The following is a 23,313-nucleotide window of genomic DNA, read 5'->3' as shown; positions in this document are numbered from 1 at the left end:
CGAACAACTTTTGTTGGATTAAGCTCGTCTTGGAACACCCATACTGTTGATAGCTGTTTTGTTTCCGACTCATGCATCGGTCCAAGATTCGTCACCTGTTACGATGCCATAGATGTACCTTCAACCATCGTAATAAATCATCGCACGAAATTTCCATTTTTCAGCAAGTTGAATTTTCCAAATCACTGAAAACAGAACAAATAAAGCTCATAAGTGAAAACGTTGTATATAGTGTATGCTCAAAACTATCAAACTTTTCGAAAAAAATATCGAATCATAGAATTATCAATAGCTAATTTAGCTTATCGATAGCTTCGGTATGCCCATATCTGGCGTTTGTATAAACGCCTGCGCATAGGCTACAGCTTTCCGATTGCAACATGTGCGCCATAAAGTCAGTTGTTCTAAATATATTTATAAGTATGCATACTTACATATACGTAATCATTTATGTGGATATGCACGTAAGTATGTACAACCGCTCCAGATGAGAGAACTTCCGCTTATGGCTTGAAAGCATTGAGTGAGACATTGACGGTATGGAAATGTTGCGATAATATTAACAAAAACAAAAGGACGTTAAATGTAAAGGTGGTTGGTTTAAACAAAACACAATATGACACATACATATATACTTATTTTCAAATGAACATAAATGTGAGCTTAACTACAAACATTATGTATTATATGTTTCTATATACTTATGTATATTTACAAGCATAATTGTAGGTGGTATTTGGGTATGCCAATACCTACAAATGTATTTTGCCTTTTTTGTGGCTACGAATATGACAGTATCGCCTATGACTTTGGCCTGCGCAGAACAACGAACGGAAAATACGAAAGTTGCAATAAATTCATATGTACACATTATCAAACAGGAAAGAGTTGATTAAAAATATAAGTAAAATATGTTAAAAGGGGAAACCGGGAAATATTATCATTCTCATGTTGAATAAAAAACCCTGTGAAGCGTGAAAAATGTTAAAATCCGTCGTTGTTAATGTAATTTTCGCTTGTGCATGCATATAGGAATATATATATGTGTACGTGTACATCCATTAGTTTTTATATAATAATTATATAATTTTAATGAAGTGAATTGCTTAACAAAAGTGAAGAAAAAAAATTAATTTCCAGTAATTATACAAAAAGCGAAACAGCAAAAGAAATTTTTATCATACAAAACCAAATAGAAATCAATAGAATACACGGATTGTCTATCATAGAATATACATATTCAGCTACGTTAATATGCCGACTGCATTTGCGATCTTTGCCACAGTCAAATACTCATATGGAGAGTGCATAATTATGAAGATTAAATAGAGAAATATTGGACAAATTGCAATTAAACAATTTTTAAAACTCAATTACTATACTTCAATTCACAATGGCCGCGGTCAGCGCCAATCCCATCAGCACAAGTTGCCAAAGCATCGTTTCGGCTAGCGGCCCGAGTGCAGGTAGTTTGGGTACGGTTGTCATTGGCGGCGCAACACCGGGCCAACGCTCGACAACACACTATGTCAATGGCACTGGAAGTTTGGGCCGTCTCAAGTACCATCACAAACATAAGAGTCTGGATGCAAGCGATGAGGAGCTCGATTATTCTCAGGTAATATTATTTGGTAATTGACATTTACAATATGCGATTATATTTTGCACAAGCACAATAATTATGTATGTCGTAGATGAATAAATAGACTCGTACATACATATTAATAATGTGCATAAACGGCGGAGAGTTGGTGCATGGTTACTTTTCGGTTGATACCGGATTTAATGTTCACTGTGGATGTGAAAAATCAAACGATAGACATTTCTTTTCCAATAGGACTATACTTCAGCAAGTAATGGCGAACTGCTGTGAATAGGGTTCTCTTAAAATCACCGGCCGTTTGAAGCCGGCTTAAAACTGGAATGTTCCTCCAAACATCTAACTCGGGATAAATGTGGCAATTGTACTTATGTACACTACATTAAAAAACTCTGCAGATAAAAGTTCCCACTCCACAAAAGACAGAATAAGTATATTTTGAACAGATTTCAATTCTTACACTATTTTCTGCGTCTTTTTTTTGCTGGCAATCATTTTTTATGAACATTAGTAGTAGTACTCTTTGCCGATCTTGTTATTTTGTTACGAAATTTGAAATTAATTTTAACGTTGAGGAATGAAAAATATTTGAGTTATATTGAGAAAATTAAAATTTATTAATACTAGAGAAATAGCAGGACGAGTAGAATGCAGCCAAGTTATTGTTGTGCCAGAATGAAATGAAATTTATACAGTGTGCCACTTAAGTCACCGTACTCTTGTTATATTTGCACAAATCACCCTATAACTTGGCCAAATTTTTGTTAAATTTATAAAACTGTGATGTAGGCTAATAAAACAATATGTTTTCTTCTAAGCTACAAAAGAAAAACAATTACTTTTAATTTTAGTCTTATATTATTGGAGCGAATGTAAACATACTCACATATTTGCGTCAACAAAAGTCTACACTTATTTTTTTGTGCTGTCCGGCGCCAGCGTTCTTCTTAGAAATAACGGGGTGTGCAGTAATGAGTCAATTCATAATAGTTGGCGTGTTTTGCTTGAGCTGGACAAAATATTCGGTTTTTATAGACAAAATGCCTCGAAAAGAGTTACCACTTGATGATCGTGGAAAGATCCTGCATCTCCACACAAATGAGCAAAAATCTTATGCAGAGATAGCTAAGATTATGGGTAGTAGCAAATCCACTATTCAGACTGTCATTGGGCCCCCTGCACTTTCCGATCGTGACAGGCGCACAATAAAGCCTCTGGTGGACAAGGATCCGTCGCAACATTGACAAGGAGATGCACCCGGAAACAGTTAGTAGAACGATAAAAACATATAACTTTAGGTCCTACACTCCTCGCAAGAAGCCGCACGTAAATTTAATTAATTGGAGAAAGCGTATGTGGACAAACCAATTGACTTCTGTCGGAAGGTCATCTTCTCAGATGAGTCGAAGTACAATATTTTTGGCTCAGACGAGCGTCTCCGCGTATGGAGGAGACTAGGAGAAGCCCGAAATCCAAAGAATACCATAAAAACCGTAAAACACGGCGGCGGAGGTATTATGGTTTGGGGCTGCATGGCTGCAGCAGGAGTCGGAAATTTGGAATATATTGACGGAGTGATGGATTGATATTTAAAAAAAAAAAATATGAAGCGCCGAGAGATTGGAAATATGTTCCGATTTCTATTTTCAGCAAGACAACGACCCTAAACATAAATCAATGAACACCAGGCTGTACCTCGCGTACAACACTCCACGCCTTTTTTAGACGCCACCACAGAGCCCGGATATCAATCCGATTTAATGCGTGTGGAATATGCTGGAAAAAAATAAGGAGGCACCACATAAGCAATAAAAACCTCCTGCGAGAGGCATTGTACCAAGAGTGGTCCGCAATGAATCCCAATTACATTGAAAAACTGGTGATGTCAATGCCAAATCGCCTCAGAGAGGTGATTAAGATAAAGGGTTATCCCACTAAATACTAAGTTATATTAGTTTGTAAGAGTACGTGGACTTTTGTTGATGCAGATATTGAAGTTCCTTTTGTTTTTTAATTAATAATATTACATTAAGTTTGAAAGCTTACTATTTTTATTTCATGATTTAAAAGAAAATATATTGTTTTGTAAGCCTGAATCAAAGTTTTTTAAATTTAATAAAAATTTGGCCAAGTTACAGACTGATTTGTGCAAATATAACAAGGGTACGGTGATTTAAGCGACACACTGTAAAAACTTATGCCCACGATCTTGCTTTTTGTCTTCAGCAGAGCTGAGCTCCAAGATGAAGGAGCGGTGGTACGGGGTCGATAATAGTGCTTTTACGGTACGCAGGCTTACCAGAACGAAAGCTTAGAAAAAAGTCAATTCTAGTTTTTCGGACTCAGTGACCGATTTTACATAGGGTTATTGAGTTTTTATCGGTAAGTCAGTGTAATCATAATTTAAATGGCACTGCTAAGCTTACTAATAAATGGTGGAACAATGCTTCTTGCGTGACAACCATTCGGTAGGTGCCGAATTTAACAATTTTTTTTATTCCTAATAACTTCCAATTATGGAGAACTAACCGACATTGAAACCTTTCACCATCGCAAATGTACGAAGAATTTATTTATTTTATTTATTCAATTAATAGTCTACAAAATACAGTATTTCTTAGAGACTATGAAAAAAGATTAATGCTAAATAAATTAATCAAAGTAAAATTAAACTTACAATTCACTAGTTTCAATGGTAATGAGTGAAAGAAGAAGAGAAGGATTATAAGATAATACTAATAATTTAGTTCAACAATTCATTTAGTACCAATTTGAAGTGGTCCTTTGTTGAAGAAATCCAGGCCAGTATGATTTGAAAGCGCATTAAATTCTCTCAGAGTTCGGAGCATTGGAACTATAATTAGTTCTTATCATCCCTAACCAGAAAAAAATGATTCCGTAAACTTCGAGGAATATTAAAAGTAATGGAGAGAATAGTCTTTCTAATATTTAGTGATTTTGGATTAATGAGCAAGCACCGACTTTTATAAGATGGAATTGGATAAGTGAAATTTAAATTAACCGCAGTGTATGGAGAAGATGTGTTGACAATACGCCAGTGCCAGAACTGGGTTGCAAAATTTAGATCCGCAATTTTGATGACGAAGATGCACCACGTTCTGGAAGGCCGGTTTTAGCTGATAAAGACGTGATAAAGGCGCTAGTTTATGCAAACCACACGTGAGATTGGTGAGAGGTTAAATTTATCGAATTCAACTGTTTATGCCCACCTGAAAGGCCTGGGTTTAACCTCGAGGCTCGATATATCCACAAAAAATTACTTTCCGAATAACCCAATAGTAGTACTTTCGAACACTTGCCAATGCCGCCAACATAAGCCGTAATAATGCAAATACTTTTCGCCCCAAACTTTCTTTCAATACCCACTGCGGAAATAATTTTGTATATTTTGAAATGTTATTCAAGCGACGATGATGTTGATGATCGCGAGCTATTATTCCAACAGTACCCATCTTCTGAATTTTCTGAGAAGAAATAGGGTTCCGCGAATTTTGCAGATACTAATATAATAATTTAAGCGCCTTTGTCTCAACTAATCCTTATCTACCTCGCTTTTAGTCAGTTTTAAGTCTTTCAGCCTTATATGTCAAAGGCTAATTGAAGTAAGTTGTAATTTTACAAAGCTAGTATTACCAAATGAAGAAAATAATTTTTCCTGTTTGGAGTCCCTTACGAAATCACGAAATCGTGTAAATTTAAAGGCTAATATTTATTTAAGATTAATTATAAATACATATTTATTCATTTTACGCTAAAGTAGTTCTGAGACTATCTTTCCACAAATTCATTAAATGCTTTAAAAAGTTTTATACCTTCATGTAAAATTTTTTATTGCTACAAGCCAGTGTACAAGTGTTACGCTTTATTAGAGCAATTCACAGCAGAATGGCAATACCAAAACCTTTCACGGCTGTGTATCGATGTTATTAAGTCATAAAGCAGAAATCACATTTTCCATCAAAAGTATTTGTACGAGTATTTGCCCAAGATGAAAAGGAATATTTTATATATGTATGTGACTAAATAATATTAGTTATGCAAGGGTTTAACAAAGGGGCAACACAGCTTTAAACTAAGAATATAGGTACATATGTTGTATGAGCCACCGTCATTATACATAAATTTCATATAAATATAGTATACATATGTAACATATTTGTAATTTGCAAGATTTTTTCTGCATTGATGCTCCAACCAACATTAGAAAGGCCTTGCAGGAAAGGGCATCATAACTATTGACATTTGTTTGAATTGGGAATAAGAGCCAGCTGCACTCGGCCATACAATCAATCGATAAAATGTATTTCACATACTATATTGAACTATGGGTGGTCTCACGCTGCAGCTGTTTTCAATAATTTAGTCAAATTTCGATAATTATTTATTGCATAGAGTATTTTCATAGAACCTGAAAACAAATTGATGTTATAGAATAATTGGAGGAGATTTTGGAAAAAAAATTGTATCTTGGTTAATATTATATTTTAGAACTTTTTAAAGAAAACCTATTTGATCATGGATCGACAGATGTGGTGTTCGATTGTAACGATTTATTCAAAATCATTTTGGAAGTAGAGGTGAAGGACAGCAAACAAAGCAATTTTGTCTAGGAGTGTATGAGTATCACCGCTAAATATAATTTGGTTAGAAAAGTTTCTATGCATTTTTTCACGAGTTAAATCCGATTTTGATGATAGAACAAGTTTTTTCTAACAGCGGTCGCCCCGGCAGGCAATGACAAACCTCGGAGTGCATTTCTGCAATGAAAAAGCTCCTCATAAAAAACCATTTGCCGTTCGGAGTCGGCTTAAAACTGTAAGTATCTCAATTTGTGGAGCAACATCTAAAAGCACACAAAAGATAGGAGGAGGAACTCGGCCAAACACTTATTTCTAAGGTAATATTGTATATTTTGTTGAGTCGAAAGTCTTTTTAGGATTAATAATGAATCATCGAAAGATATTTAAATGAATGTTTGAATTGGGATGCATAATGACGTATTGCAAATAGAGGGACTTACAGTTTTATGCCCCTTCCGAACCATAGAAAGCTTTCATGGCAATGATTTTGAAAAGGGTTCCTTTACCTTGTTGGGCACATAGTTGCATAGTTGGGCACATAGTTGCATAGTTGGGCACAGTGCATTAAGTTTTAAGTGCACTGAACATTTCATTTACTGGTATTCGAAATTGAAATTTGGAACGCATTACCATTAAAGGTGTAGTGAAAGCCACTTACAGCTAGACAAAATTGGTTATATTGGTTTTGGTTACCAAATACCCACGGCACGTAATTTGCTATGTAATCCCGAATTACCTTGTTTCCACGGCGCATTCATAATTCACTTTGACAACTCTTATTTTTGTTCTTGTTCTTTGTTTATTATTATCATTAATTAGAGAAAGAAAGATTTTATTTTATTTTTTAGCGAAGATTGTGTTGATTTATTCCCTCCATTTTCCAGTAATAAGGAAAGTGCCAGCAAATGGGAACAGGATGGCGGAAGGCACTTATATAAAGAAACGAGTTGCGTGGCTGCAGGAAAAATAGCCACAAACTTTTAAAAATGATGCAGTAGTTGCAGAGCCTAGGATTTGTGACCTCGGTGGTACAGGCAAATACGAAAATGCACAACTTGAGTGCATGGTAACTCTGAGGCCAATTTACTTCCATTATGGGGGCGTCCATAAATTACGTGAGGTGTTTTTTTTTCATTTTCTGACCCTCCCTCCCCCCTGGTGAGATGTCGTGAGATTTTATTCAACCCCCTCCCCCATCCCCAATCTCACGTGAGATTTTTCAAAATGTGGGTTTCTTATGTAAACGCGTTGCATTGTTATTGTAAAAAGAAAAAAATGCTTCGTGCTTTTATTTACGACTAGTTACGACTAGCAATCAATATTGCTGAGAATTATAAGTGTAATAAAAATTTAACAATCGTAACTACTGCGATTAAAAAAAGAATATCTACTCTAATTCAGTCCATGGAGAATCATGTGCGGCCATAAGATTTTAAGTAAAATCATCTGCTCCTTCAACTTCGTTCTGATCTAGCCACTCTAAGGCGTTGACGCTTGCGCACAGTAACTCATTAGCTCGTCTTGTGACAATCCGTGAGTGTCACACTTTGTGGAACATACGCGCTTGCTTAGCTGGTGCAATGTGAGCTGCTCGCCTGTGCTCTGCAGCTCTTGTGATAGATGCGAAGTAAATACCGCGTGTACTGCAGCATCTTTTCTCTAAATCATCACGTATACTTGGGCAATAGAGATCATAAGGCGTGCTGATGGAGGCATTCAGCGGTTGAATCGGTAGGCGTATTAGAAATGGAGCAAATGACTTTGCGTCATGCTCTTTAAAGTTCGGAATTGTCAAACGTCCATCAACCTGAGTGAGGAGGAGGCAGAAAACGGCCGTGAAGAATCATATGCAGATCCGGGTGTCGCTGCCACTCAGCTCGTACTCTCTTGTTCATCGAGTCGCGCGTTCGGCTGATAGTGGCGCGAAAACAAACGACGGGCTACACTGTACAGTAAATTCAGATTAAATTGAGCTATTTGGTATAAAACAAATATGGTGGTTTGACAGTAGTAATGTATAACGTTGAAGTATGAATGAAATTATTTTCTTTCGAACGAATTCGTGAATGATCTTAATCATACTACGATTACGCTTAAGATTAAATCTTAAGCATGTACAATCTGGATAATGGACCAAAATAGTATAATTTTTTTTGTTTCAATCAGAAAAAAAATGCGTGATATTTGCCGAGACCCCCCTCTCTCCAACGTAAGATTAGATGAGATTTGACTCGACCCCCTTCCCCCTTAAACATCTCACGTAATTTATGGACGCCCCCTATTTTGTTTTGTTACTTTGAGTGCTATTAAAATTTAACTTTTTCTGGTTATCTTCAACGTTTGTTAGTTTTGTCTTGTTTTACCCTTTGGTTCTGGTTTGATAGCAATAATAATATTGTAGATCAATAATAATTGATAGGCTTTCATAATTGTCCGATAAAGTATAGAACGACTTGTAAGGTAATTAAGACTGATTTACTTACAAATGCACCAATTCGTTTTAAAAATTTTGTATGGCGAATTACGTAATTCGAAGGGTAGTTGAGACGTGAATTAGGAATTAGAGAGTGAATTAGGTGCCACGGAAACATCGCATAATAAAATTTGGATTGCCAAAACTTACAAAACTCGTTATGGAATGTCGTATTTTTTCCTGACAGGGAAGCAAGGAAGCATGTTAATACGTAAGCATGTTAATACGTGTATGTACATACATTGGCGAATTGGCTGAAAAGTGATAAAGGGATTATGAGCGTTAAAGTGTGGGGGCATGTGTGGTCAAGTGTATTAGCACAAATCAATCAAGTGTTAACAAATTGTGCACGGGACACGTACTAGTACAATTTCTGACGATTGATACTTGAGCGCGAGACATGTACTAGTACGGCATAATATTATATTTCAATATAAAATAAAGTTTAGGTAAAAAATTAAATAATTTTCGATTTATTGAGATTTAACTGAATAACTAAATTTGCGAGCAAAATCCCTGCGCCTGGCACGATTCTCTGTTTATATACCTATGTATGTAAGTAATAATAGTATTTGTGTACGTTTGTTTTGCATTCATATTAAAACAAGCATACGAGTGTAATATAACTAATATAATAATAATTAGATGTGACATCAGTGTTCAAGTTCGCCTAACTCTAATTGTGACAGCCCGCAAGCAGATTTAAAATGAGAAAGAATATACCTACAGTAAAAACTCGATGCTTGCACACCTCGTTACTTGCAACACAAATTTTGTTTTTCATTGTGTACTCAGTACTTGCGACATTAGAAGATTTTTAGCTCGATACTTCACTTAGGGTACTTGGCTCAGGTACTTGGCTCTACTAGAGTGACATTTTTTGGATTGAATCAGGTTAATGAATTTAGAGGAAGCACCGTTTAATTCCTTTGCTGACGGAATGACAGTTTTGCGTTAACTTTTGCATGGTGTGGTCTCATAATGAACAAATTATGCCGGAATTTCAGCTAAGAAGTTTCACGTACATAGAGCAACAAAATAACACGTATTACACAAAATGAATAGTCCAAAAATTTTTTTTTTCTTTTGTCGGGACAACTAGCAAGTGCAGCACTCAGACATTAATTAAGGAAATTGTACTACACTTGGATTCTCTTTTAATTTTCTTTAAATCTACCCGATCTCCGAAGAAATCTGAGTAGATCTTGTGGTACCAAGGAGCCCAGGTGTTCGCTTCTTAGCACTTCAGTGCCAAAGACCGCAAACCTGATTCGAGCGAAGGCAGGCAGACGCACAGGAAGTGACCCGCCAACTCATCCTTCTCTTCACAAGCTGGGCAAAGTGCACTGTCTGAGATGCCTACCTTTTCCATGTGCTTCGCCCATAGAAAGTGGTCCGTCATCAGTCCAACCAGCTGTCTGCACTCCCTTATGCTTAATGGAAGGAGGATTTGCGACAGTCGATCCGACATGACAGGTAACATCAGTTTGGTCCATCTGCAGCTTCTCTCAGCCTTCCCAGCTCGCTTGTGGGTCGTAGTAACCCATTTGCTAACCGTGGCTTTGATGGCTGCAGAGGGGAGTGGCAAAACGGGCTCTGGGCCACAGAAGTTGGCCTCAGAGCCCATCCTAGCTAAGGAGTCAGAGGTCTCATTACCCACGATACCCACGTGTCCCGGGACCCATGTTAGCATCAGGCTATTATGTCTACCGACATATTTCAGCCTGGATTTACAGGACTCGACTACTCCTGATGTGGTTGGGGGGCTGTCTAAGGCCATGAGCGCAGCTTGGCTGTCGCTGCAGATACATATACATCTGCCTCTCCATCTGTTTTCCAGAACAAAGTTCAACGCTTCTTGAACAGCATACACCTCCGCATTCCAAGACCAAAGTGCTTAGTCTATAAAGTAGTTTGTTACACGATCTGAAGCCGATCCAGCTAAAAGGAAGACTCTTAAGATTTCTGAGTTTCCAAAAATAAAAAAGGCGTGTTCAAATGGTTTACTGATCAAAGGGCCAACAACTTACCAATTACAAGTGATGTGCTAAAAGAGAAGGGCAAGTTATTAGATGCCTAAATTCAGGAAACCGGAAATCGGCAGGCAATTTCCTAATGCATTTCTGCCGGAAATTGAAAACATGAACTTGAACGATATTTAATTTCAATACGATGGCGCGTCATGCCACACAGCCTATGCCACAATAAATATTTTGCCCGCCAAATTCGGTAGTCGGCTATCTCGAAGCTGTGATTAATCACGTTAGATTTTTGAGGTGCCTTGAAGGGCCGATGTTATGCAAGAAAATCCATTAAGAATTCAGTCGGTTAAGGCGAATATTGAACAAGCCATGCTTGAATTGGACCCAGAAATCGTAACTAAGGTCTTGGAAAAATGGGTTAACTGAATGCGCTATTGTGAAGCCAGCCGAGGCAGTCACATGATTACAGCCGTGATCCGTAAATAATGAGAATGTTTTCTCTTTCAAATAAGCCAGTAATATACCGAAAAAATGAATATTTGTAAATTTGTTTAACTAAAAAAACATTGTATTAACTATTCTGTATATACTACTATGTTTTTACAGCCACTTTATGTATGCTACATACATACAAGTACATATATATGTAAGTATTTAAGTGTTCACTTCGCATTGTACTCGGGGGCTTATTCACCTTTGTGCGTTTTTAACATTTTCCACATTTCATATTCGTATATTATTTACTCGTAGAATGTGTCACAATGTAGCGTGAAATACAATAATTTGCCGGCCGCCACCACTGCAACGGTGTACTCGTAATTACTAAAAGACCGCACCTCAACATTTCTACAATACAAACTATTTTTTATGTGATCAAAATACAATACATTTAATCTACACCCTCTATTAAGCACAAATGTACTTTATATACATAAAAAGAATTTATGGTTCCCTTTTGTGAGAACATTTTAATTATTTCGTTATTTGTCATTATATTTTGAGTAGGGCCGGAAAATGAGTTCAATCAAAGAGTTGCGATTGATGTTTGTGTTAAACTTAGTAAATTTTGTATCGAAACGCAGCTGTAAGCAAATTTAAAAAGTGAAAATGAAAAACAAGAACGGAGGGTTGACAACGCAATAAAAGTACAATAACAAAGTACAGTTTTTATCCAAGCCTGATAATTTTTAATTTAAATGGCCATAACTTTAGTTATACTTTATTTGCGGCAAAAGATTGATTTAGTTGGTAACATCGATAAAAATAGCTCTTTGTAGATACATGAAACTAAATTTTTGACCAACATTAAAAAATTAACTTCGTTTCACTCTTTTATTTTTAAATTCATGGGTGTATTAAGATGAATTCTTTTATTGCTCAAAAATACTAGTACTAGATACATTTTAGGTCGATGGTTTTAAATAATTAAATAAAAGTATAGCAGTACTTATTGCTTATTAAGCCCAAAATAAACAAGACTGACGTTATAAAAATGTTTTTGATGGCGCCATCTTTTTAATGAGCTAGTGCGTTGGAAATTACATTCCTAGCTGACTTCCAGTGAAAGTTTGGTGATATTCGGTTCAGTGGAAGCGAAGTTATTGCGTCTAAAGTGTCAGTATGTTTGTGTCATCGGTACAAAAATGAGTTTCGAACAAAGAACTAATATCAAATTTTGTTTTAAAATCGGTAAAACGTTTACCGAAGCATTTGAATTGATGAAAAACGTTTATGGCGATGATTGTCTATCTCGTGCCAGAGTTCATAAGTGACTTACACGTTTCAGAGATTGTTGTGAGGACATAAATGACAATGAACATACGGGCCGCCCAAAATCAGTAATCACCGAAAACTCCATGGAAATTGTTTGTAAATTTACCAATACTGAAACCGAAATCATCGTTGAAATTCACGAAATCGGAGTGGAATATCTCCAAAACATCGATTTATCGCATTTTAACTGATCATTTGGGCTTACGAAAGGTTTGTGTACGTTTCATTGTGCCCATTTACACACGGAGACGTCTGGAAGGGAAACATTTTGTTCATGGGCGATGACAAACATCTGAACGCTGCTTGGGAAATGCACGATTATTTTTGCTAGTAAAGTAGGTATAATTTAAAATAGTTATGGGACATGTTTATGTTGATTTCTAATTTTTCCCTGCATTTCTAGATACTCAAGTTAATTTTAAGTGAATTATTTACATATGAAGTATTTTTAATTTAATTTTTTTTATTCAAGTATAAGAATTTATAAATATATTTCAATAAAAAAAACAACAAATTGTTTATTATTTAACCAGTTTGCATTTTTCATTCATATATTTAAGAAACTGTTGTCGAACGCTCACTGCTTTACATGTAAGCGCGTGCTAGAATACATCCGAACCAGACGATGCTAAAGTATTAAATGTCAAAATGTTGCCGAAAACCTTTTTGCCCGTGTGTACGCGAATGAAACATCAAAAGAGAATTTCCAGTGTCTCCCTTCCAGATGTCTCCTCGTGTAAATCGGGACATTCCGCACAAGTTAACTGAGGATCAAAAATTGCGCAGAATTCAACATTCGAAAGACCTCATTAAAGAGACGAGAAAAGACTTGCTTTACAATATTGTAACTGGTGATAAAACGTGGTGCTTCCAACATGAACCTGAAACTAACTGGAAACTGGAAAACTCAAAAATCAAGTCGATGCTCATTTGTTTTTACGATTACAAGGGAATTTTCCACAAGGAGTTTGTGTCAACGGGCCAAACCGTCAAGCGCGTGACTACTCTCAAACTAAATACATACTTTTTTCGACCGAAATCTTCAAAATCTTGGTGTTTACGATTGGTGTTTACTGCGCAGCTGCGGCCAACATTTGAAAGGGATTATTTTTAAAAATACCATAAATGTCATGAATGGTTCTACACAAAAATAATAAAGAGTGTTCAATCAATTTGAATTTTCGTTGTTTTATTTCAATTTAAAATCCGATACCTCTAAATTGATCACCCTTTAGATATAAGAAAGTTTTGATTGCGTATGTGACCTGTGTTGTTTCACAAAAATGTCTTTCTAGCAACACTGTGTTGACATTTCTTTCACTTACTACAAAAAATAGAGAAAGGAGGTGCATATTTGTAAACAAGGACTTTACATTAAAATATAGGAGATGCACAAGTGAAAGGGTGTGTGAGAAAGATCTTTCCTATACACATATACAATCTTTATAAGAGAAAAATGCATGTGGAGGTTTTTCCGTGACATTTACGACTTTCTTATATGCAGTAAGTACTGTACGAATACATAATCAAAAACTCGCATAAAAGGTAAGGGCCAGTAGTCATAGTCCATACATTTTAGTAAAAACTAAATCACTGCTAAATTTTACATGGCGACACACAAGCAGGTATCTATTGTTCTTCTTTGAATAGCTTTTACGATAGTACGGAACTAACAGTGAATTCCCTTTTCAATAGTGTTGAAGTTATAGTATATTCTTATATGTATAAGTATGGGAAAGCAAATTATTGTTTTGCTTGCGTTTCTGAGCTATCGAAATATTCGGTACTATTCCGGATAGATATATGCATCTACTCTCGACATGAGTACAGAAATGGTTTGCAATTGGCAAATTCGAAATTAGAAATTTGTTTAACTATGTATTTAGTTCAGATTTTCCCTATAGGGAATATGTAAACTAGCATGTGTGAGTACCCGCTCTTGTTTGTAAGGATGTACTAACAAACATAGATCACAAGGGATTGCTTGAAAAAGTTGTCATTAACTAACGAGAATTTTATGCGCTTAGAAATGATGAGCAATGCCTTTGGGTGCAGCAGCAACTACAAAGACATTTCAATGCGTGTATGAGCAAATGCAGACTAAGGGTAGCAGCAAAACGAAATGAGTTAAAAAGGAAGTGAATGCAACAATTTTTATTATAGCTGTTTATTTATTATACTTTTTTATGAGCTTGTAACATAAAAGCGCTCAAAAATATGTTTTCTTATATCTACTTATAGTAGGGAGTGTATAGGTTAAAAAGGACCAAAGACCCCATTTATTTTTAACTGAGATGCTTTTAAACCTTTTTCGGGTTATTATATTAGAAGTTATGACATTAATTTTTTTTTGCCCATCGAAATAGCGTCTCCATAGAGAAAATAGAGAACATAAGTTCTTAGTCAGGAATATGGGAACCAATAGAAAGGTGGTGCCTGTCTAATACCTGCAGGGTCTCCAAAGCGCTCTGGCCAAAACTGAATCTTAGACAAAATGTTTGCTTGGACTCAACAGATCAATTACCAACGTCCTCATATATGTTATAACGGGCACCCTAGCCAGTAGAATGGATGTACCTCGCAATGACTTCTGCAAGAGCTGTACAAATGAAGAAGAAATAGAGTCGGTACAACATCTCCTCTGTGAATGCCCTGCACTTCAAAGAAGCCGTGCCAAATATATGTGTGATTATTTCTTTAAAGATCCGGGAAATTTGTGAAATGACTCACTAGAGGTTACCTTCTTAAAAAGATTCAACTTAGTTAGGGGACGGAAATTAAATGTAGGTACAACAATGGGTTTTAGGGCTAACCTAACCTAAGCTGGTCTAGTATAACGAAGACGACGTCTCAACTACTAAACTTGTGCACAAGTTTTTTATAATTTTGTTCACATAACGGTTGTATGCAAAATAATAAAGGAATCGAGGTAAATATAGACATAGATATAGACATGCATAGATTTAGATATACATCAAATCATTGACCGATTTCGCTTATTTTCATTACCAAATTACCTTGGGCAAGGTATTATATACGAGGTTTGTTAAAGAAATAAGGTGAATTTTCATTATTATTTTGTTTTTATTTTTTTTTTTGATATTTTTTACATTGATACACTCGACTCGAAGATATGTTAATGGTTTTAGCAATACGAGTATGTTTAGTTTGCTTGTGAGAGGCATAAATAAGACAAGTGTTTTGCGTGTTCGGCGACTCTTGGCTCTCCTGAACTCAGCCAGTGGCATGATTGGGCTTTAGTTTCGATGTCATATTCATATACCCATGATTCGTCACCAGTTATGACCCTTTTAAGCAAATCTGGATCATCGTTGACATCATTAAACAATTCCTGAGCGATGCTCAAGCGTCGTTGATTTTGGTAAAAGTGTAGCAATTTTGGAATGAGCTGCCACACGCTTCATGAACAACATTTTCGATTGCATGGCATGAGCCAACCGATATGCTAACATCATCAGCAACTTTCTTAACATTTTCATCGGATGTTGATGTACTGGGGTGTCCAGAACGAGCGTTGTTATTCACATATTCTAGACCTTCTGTGAAAAGCTTGTACTACGTGTAAATATTTTTCTGACTCAGAGTATTTTCACCGTATGCCACTGTCAACATTCTAAGTATTTTTGTGCACTTAATTCCAATTTTTTTATACAAAATTTGATTCAACTTCTTTGATGCATTTTTTTCAATCCAAGCTAACTATTGGGTAATTTGTACCTTGATAACGAAATAACCAGAATATTATTGAGACCAGATAAAACCACGTCAACTCTTTATACCTAAATTTCGTATAGGCTATGATGGCTTCACATCTTCGAGTCATACATTTTGTTAATTTCTGCGTAACTTCTGGAGATAATCGGCTCCAAATCAGCCAAATTTGCCTTGCTAACTGTTTGACCCTCCATATTTGATTTTCTTTGAGTTTTTACTTAACTATTGCCTAAATATTTTCAATAGGATTGGCATCAGGCGAATGTGAAGGTAAATTCAACGATTTAATCCAAATTTGGTGCTTCCAAGCTGTACACCTTCGGATTCGATGCTTTTCGTTGTCTTCTTCTAAAATCCAAGGTTGACTAGTTCTTCCAAATAATTTGTTAAATTTTATTCCTCAAAATTGCATTCAAATTGGCGGTAAACACAAAGAAACGGCCAAAATCTTTATAGGAAAAGCAGTCTTAAACATGAACCTTAACTGTTAAGTATCCAGTTAAGGTTCATGTTTGGGACTGCTTTTCCTTAAAAGATTTCGTTAAGGTTGTCGATTATCAGTAGTACACCAGGATGGACGTATGCAACTATTGGAAGAATCATCTTCGAATATTAAGTTTGCACAATTCCGATCTGAGTTTGCCTTAGCCCATGCAAGACTTTTTCAATGTGTGGGAGTTGCGGAATATGCTCCGGAATTTGAGGTCTTCCGTACGTAAAGTCCTCACGAATGATGTCTTTGGATACATTAACACCACTGTTTTTAGGGGTTGCGTATTTGTGGATTGATACGCCTACTTAGAGGAGAGGAATTTTTTTTGGGCCTCGTCCGGGAAAGTCGTCAACGATTTAAATTTCGGTATACTATTGCACCCGTGTATTTAGGAACTTTTTTGACTTCTTCAAAATTTTGATGCAGATACCCGTGCCATTTTTGGACCTTAAGAGTGTGTACATAGCAACACTGCTTCCAATCGTTTTTCATATGCGGAACTGATTTTGCAAAAAGAACGTGCGATTTCTAAATTTTTCACAAAACTAACAAATTGCATAACACGTTTTACGAAAAGGATACACCTACTTAGCAGCATTTAAATTTAGAACGGAAAATTAATTAATGGATTGGATAATGAATTTTCCAATCACGCTTCTATTAGACAGACTGCATGCCAATAAAAAGACATTGAATAAAAAATATGTGTTTTATTTAATTAAAAAATAACATAAGGTAGAACATGAATACCATTAGCTGGAACCCATTCACCCTTGACCGAACTCAAAATGATGCACAGTGCTATGGGTAATCTTAACATTAATATTATACCTTTTTTCAGTTGTCCCAGTCTACACATATCATTGGACGAGTCAGGTCGGAACGTTTCCTCGCTTCGAAGCCCGATGAAGATCGTCGTAGGCGTACTATCATAATTGAAAAGAAGGACGACTCGTACGGTTTCACACTGCAGAGTTATGGTATACACTATAAAAAAGATCAGGAAGTTGAGATGATCACCTACGTCGATTACGTGGAATATGATGGGCCGGCATATAAAGCAGGCATGCGTGAAGGCGATGTTATACTCTCCATTAATGGCACTGACATGGAAAAAGCTGATCATAAGACAATTGTGGATTTTATAAAAAGCTCTGATACGCGCATGCGTATGGTGGTACTTTTTGAAGATTGTGTGCGAAAGGTATGCTAATTGTATTTGCCAGAATGAATTTGTATATTAATTTTGCTTGTAACCGCTCTTTTGCTACTCATAGGTCGACCTTCATATGCGCTACATACATTTGCAAAACCTTCTACATAGCAAAATGAATGAATTGGAACGTATTTGCCTTCGTGAACGCGAACTACTTGAGGGCAAATGGAAGACACATAGTTTGCCCGCACGCAAAAAAGCCACCACATCACCCACGGACGCTGAAAGCGGCATTTCGCCTACAGATGGAGAAACGCAAAATTTGCCATACTATCGACCGGCACTTTCCACCGAAGATGTTCCTAGCATGGCCAGGCTTCAGTCGCAACAAGCTATTATACCGCCGCCTGCACAATTTATGCTTACCTACCATTATTTAGATCCGACTTATCGCTATGTAATGAAGCCATCTATTTCCAATAGCAGCGGGGAGTATATTGTTGGCTCTACGAGTGGCCCTGACGGCATACAACGTAGCCCAAGTGAGCAACATTTTATTTTGCGGCACACAGAATCGTTTGATAAGGCAACGGGTATGGCGAATCTTTCTCATCGAAGTGGTTTAAGCCAGCAAAGGAACGGTGCTGGATCTCAAGCACCTATACCCCCACCAAGAACTTGCGAAAAGCACAAACAACCAAACAAACAGCACTCAGTGGATCAGCAACAGTATCAACAACAGCAACAACAACAACAGCCATATCAATTAAAATCAACAAGTACCACACAGAAGCCACACAAGTCTGGCAAACATTGCTATGGGCATTCCTGCAATCCTTGCATTGGCCATTTTAAATGGAAGTCGGCAGAAAAGGCAGCCGCTACAGCGAGCGCTGCAGTGAGCGGTGCGGGTGGCGCTGGTGTCGCCAGTGGTAATGGTAATAATGGCAATTTTGACAATGTCAGCTTAGATGCATACGACTTGGCTAGTCCTTGCTGTGACGCACATTGTGTGCCAACGCGTCGCCGAACCCGTCACAAAGAACACACGCACAAGCATAAACATCGTGATCGTGAACGTGATTCAAAAGATCGTCAGCAGAGGCCCAAATCACAGACATCGCACACCTCTCCCGGTACCACGAGGCATCATATGCATCATCATCACCATCACACAACACAAGATATGTTGCAACAGCAGCAGCAGCAGCAGCAGCAACAGCAACAGCAACAGCAGCTGCCACATCATCATCACCATCATTTACCGCCACAACAGCAGCAGCAGCAGCAGCAACAAACTCACGGTGCTTGTGATTCACATAATGGCAGTATACGTTCGCGTTATTTCGATTTGACAACAGGTCTAATGAGCCATTGTAGCTTACACTCGTGCACCTCTAGTGAGTTTCCGCCAGCTGATTCTACTTCTTACACTACATCGCTTAGTACGGACACTTTGTATTGGGATCCAAACAGCGAGCACACTGCATCTCGCCAGCATTCCACCAAATCCCGACAGTCTTATCAACCACAAACGCAACAACATGCACAACAATCACAAAGGCCGCAACATCAACAGCATTCACATCATCAACAACAGCCGGCAGCGCATGTGCACGGCGTCTATCAGCAACGATATCATATAACCGCTACACAGGTTCAACCTTCACAGATTTATCCACAAGCAAGTTACGTGCAAAAACCGAAATCCTGGGATAATCTAACAACGAAAGCAGTGAGCGGTTATGGTTTTGGGTATGGCTACTTGGATACGGTAACTGTGAAACCGACAATGAAATTGCAAATCGCGCAACAACGCCATTCCATACCACGCAAGAATCCTTACGGCCGATATTCAACTTACACTGATGTAGAAAATTATGCGCCACCACCTTCACAGTTTGTTGAAGAACTGATTACTACCACAACAACAACGAAAATTATGGCTAAATCAACGGAGGAGTTGATTGCAGCTCCTGTACAACAGACACCATGCGATTGTATGACGAAACAGCAGCAACAGGCGCTCAAAGCAGCCCAATATCAATTGAATCAGGCAGCAAAGGTATCGCATCACAATAGTTGTCAAATGGGATACTATTCACATCTGCCGCGACCAACTCAAGATGCAGGCACTTCGACTGTGCAGACTACGACAACTGGTGCATCGGGAGATGTTGCGACAGTATCCGAAGTGACAAGATTGTAGGCAACGCTCGTTTAGGCCAATAAACTAGGAAAGCGACAATTGGTCTAAATGATAATGGAAAATGTTGGTGAAAAATAGCCAAGAGAGAATACAAAAATGAAATGGTATACTGGTTATGCAAGTATGTGTAAACATACAAATATACAGGTCATTAACGCACACACCCTTTGTTAGAAGTGTCGTCATGCTTCTATTCCAATTTGTTGTACGAGTGAGTTAACGTTGCGCTACAAGTGAAGTGTTCCACAATTTTACCACTCGACCGAACGGTGAGAGGTTTTGTCTGGCGCGATCAACATGAGTAGACATTTTAACAAAAATCATATGATGTTGCACGTCCCCAGTGAACATCGAAAAATAGTGTATCAAATAGAAGTCATGCACGTAACAACACCGCTATTGGCTCCAGGCTTTTTAAAACCGCTTTCAGCGAAGAACTATTCGCCAAATTTTAAAATTACGAACTCAAGGATTCTTTAGCATTATTATTTGCATCATGAAATATACATGCCTCCCATTTGTAGAACAACACCAAGACGCACGCCACAAAATAGGAGGAGGAGCTCGGCCAAACACCCAAAAAAAGGGTGGACATATATATATACGCCTTACAAAACTATGGAAAGCACAATAAAAAACAGAAACCTTTGATGGACGACTAGATTAAAAAAATATCGCCGAAGCCAACCTTAAGGTCTACTCAAAAAACAATCTGATATGTCGGTAAATTGCTGTATCCACTAATTAGGTGAATCTGGAGATTTTCATCAAACTTCCGACTCCGACGAAGAGAGAGGCAACTGCATAGAAAAGAAAAAAGTAGCTGTAATTATCAATTACTCTTTCACTGCTTACTTCCGTACGGAGGATCATTCATTGTAGTTCTGTTCTGTCCATAAGCAACCAATCACAACCTGCTCACATGACAGCTTACATAAAACACACCGATCCTAAAAATAATGTCGTTTAGACAGAGAACATGAGGATACATACATATACATATACAGAATAGGTATATGGTTCTATGGGGAAAATAGCCTTGCCACGTTTAGATCGCATTTGCTACTAAATAGCGAACTTTTTACAAAGCTCTTCATAGTGATTCATAGAAATTGCTTTGATGGCATTGATAATCTGATGGAAAGCATGCTAGTTGCAACGGGTTAAAAATGGTCACGGAACTATTTTGAGAGACTTCAAATTTTAATCTGGAAATAGCTATCAACGAACGGTTACAAACCATGCCTCGGGGGAATCTTTAAATTGCCTTCGTATTTTGCAACAAATTATTTAAAGAGCCAATATATGGTAAAACAAATTTGATCTGATGACAAGCAGAAATAGAACTTTGGAGCAATCGACTAAGCAAAACATGGCAGGAAGAGAACCCCGTTCTAGCAAGCAGCAATATCGGAATGAGTATCGTCAAGTGAGCTACTATAATCACCATAATCAGGACAGTTATAGGCATGCCACGGGAATTAGAAGTATTGGACATACTACCAAGATGCATTTAGAGATGTGAAAATGCATTGGAAAATTGTATTACAAAGTATCACTCTAACTCTGTTTGATAATAAACAAGGTCAGAGAGGTCGAAAAAAATACCCTGGTTCACTACCGATTAGTAATTTATTAAAAAGCCTAGGGTCAGAGAGCGGGATTCTTTTGAAAAAGTTTTTAAGGAGACTAGAAGTAGGCATGCTATTATTATTATTTTGTGGTTACTCCACATATTTAATTAGGCTTATATTTAATTAAAAAAATTCGTCTTACCTCAATTAACGTCCATGAGTTGTAGCTAGCAGGAAAGAGTGAGACATGCGGAGAATAGAATAATAACGGATGATTGTTAAGCGTCCCAGTTTAGGTTATGTAGAAGGTGCACATACTCGTATAAATCTTCAGAAATTATTCGATGTGCAGTTGATTAAAAAAAAATTGTAAAGAAATATGAAAAAATAAATTTTATAAGTAGCCATCTTTATATGTATAAATCGGCTTTCTATACATATAAAGACTTTGAAAATAGTGGACAGGTATTGAGAAACAAGTTTTTATGTCTACAGAAATTATATATGCATAGAGAAATAATCATTTATTGGAAATAGATATTGGTAGGAAGTAGTGGTGGAAAACTATCAATATGATACGACTATCAATATTTGCCGACAGTATTCACACCCTCCATCGATATATCGATACTATCGACCAAATTTAAATCAACATATTAAGGTTTTTATGGCTTTATATTAATTTTTTTTATGCTTTGGCGATGTACATATGTATGTATTTACAAAACAGTATTTTTTTGTGAAAAATCAGCTTGTCGACTGTTGTTACCTTACGTTTGGGACGCCTATCATTGATAATTAACCGGGTCTTGCTGAATATCCTCTTTCTTCGACAGATGAAACTGGCACGCTAAGGTATCAATTTCCTTGTAGAATATGGTAATGGTTCAAACAGCAAATCATTGTTATGCTATAAGAGAGCAGATATTTAATAATCTGTTTGGAAAATTTGCCTTCATTATGTTAGCCTCCAAAACATTAATGGATCAGAATTATATTTGTAGTTGAGCTGCTGCAAATATTGTTTTTTTTTGTGTCAATTGCCGTCAATGTTAGTGTTCTAATATTTTAGTTGGTTACTCGTTGCCATAGAAACCTAATACTATAAAGGACTGGACTCAGGACTAACTGATTATGTTTCTGTACTTTTGTTATTTGCTAGCTTCAAAAAAGCAGATATTAACATTTCGGATTCCAACGCCTTCGATGCTTGTTCAGCATTTTCTTCAATTTAAAGCCTTTTTTTGAAGTATGGGTACAATAGGTATTGTACATATCCAGGGCAGAGTTCGTTCTTCACAGAGATATTGATATCCTTAGAAAGCTGTTGAAGCTGTAATGTAGTCCACGTATGAGTGGGATTATAAGAGATGAATCCACTTTCTTTGAACTAGAAAATTGTTGTTATTTGAAAATCAAATCAAATGTAAATCGCAGCGCATCCGATAGCTAGGATACGTTTGCAGAATGCCAGATGAAAGAATATATACCTCGCAAAGTTTTGAATGCACGCATGTGTGACGAAAAGCGAAGATGGCGCCCGAGGAAAAAATGGCAAGATGCCGTTGAGGACGGTCTAAGAACCATAGAAGCGCCGAACTACCGTAGTATGGCTATGGACAGAGATGCGTTGCGAAAAATTGGGTAGGAAGCTAATACGATTAATAATTCAAACAAACATTGCATAGCAACTATTCCACCTGGTTGAAACTTCTTG

At 37.0% G+C, this 23,313-nt stretch overlaps 1 protein-coding gene across 1 annotated transcript; it reads left to right on the top strand.

Moving 5' to 3' along the window:
• Positions 1-1,393: 1,393 nt before the first annotated feature.
• Positions 1,394-20,302, top strand: LOC129241780 (transcription factor SPT20 homolog). Its single transcript, XM_054878289.1, has 3 exons — positions 1,394-1,618; positions 17,499-17,861; positions 17,935-20,302. Exons 1-3 carry the CDS (start codon positions 1,394-1,396, stop codon positions 20,020-20,022), a joined length of 2,676 nt encoding a protein of 891 aa, XP_054734264.1. The 3' UTR covers positions 20,023-20,302.
• The last annotated feature ends 3,011 nt before the right edge of the window (positions 20,303-23,313 follow it).

Source organism: Anastrepha obliqua, chromosome 3, assembly GCF_027943255.1.
Source record: "Anastrepha obliqua isolate idAnaObli1 chromosome 3, idAnaObli1_1.0, whole genome shotgun sequence".
In the NCBI taxonomy this organism is placed as follows: Eukaryota; Metazoa; Arthropoda; class Insecta; order Diptera; family Tephritidae; genus Anastrepha; species Anastrepha obliqua.
This window is presented reverse-complemented; position numbering and strand designations above follow the sequence as displayed.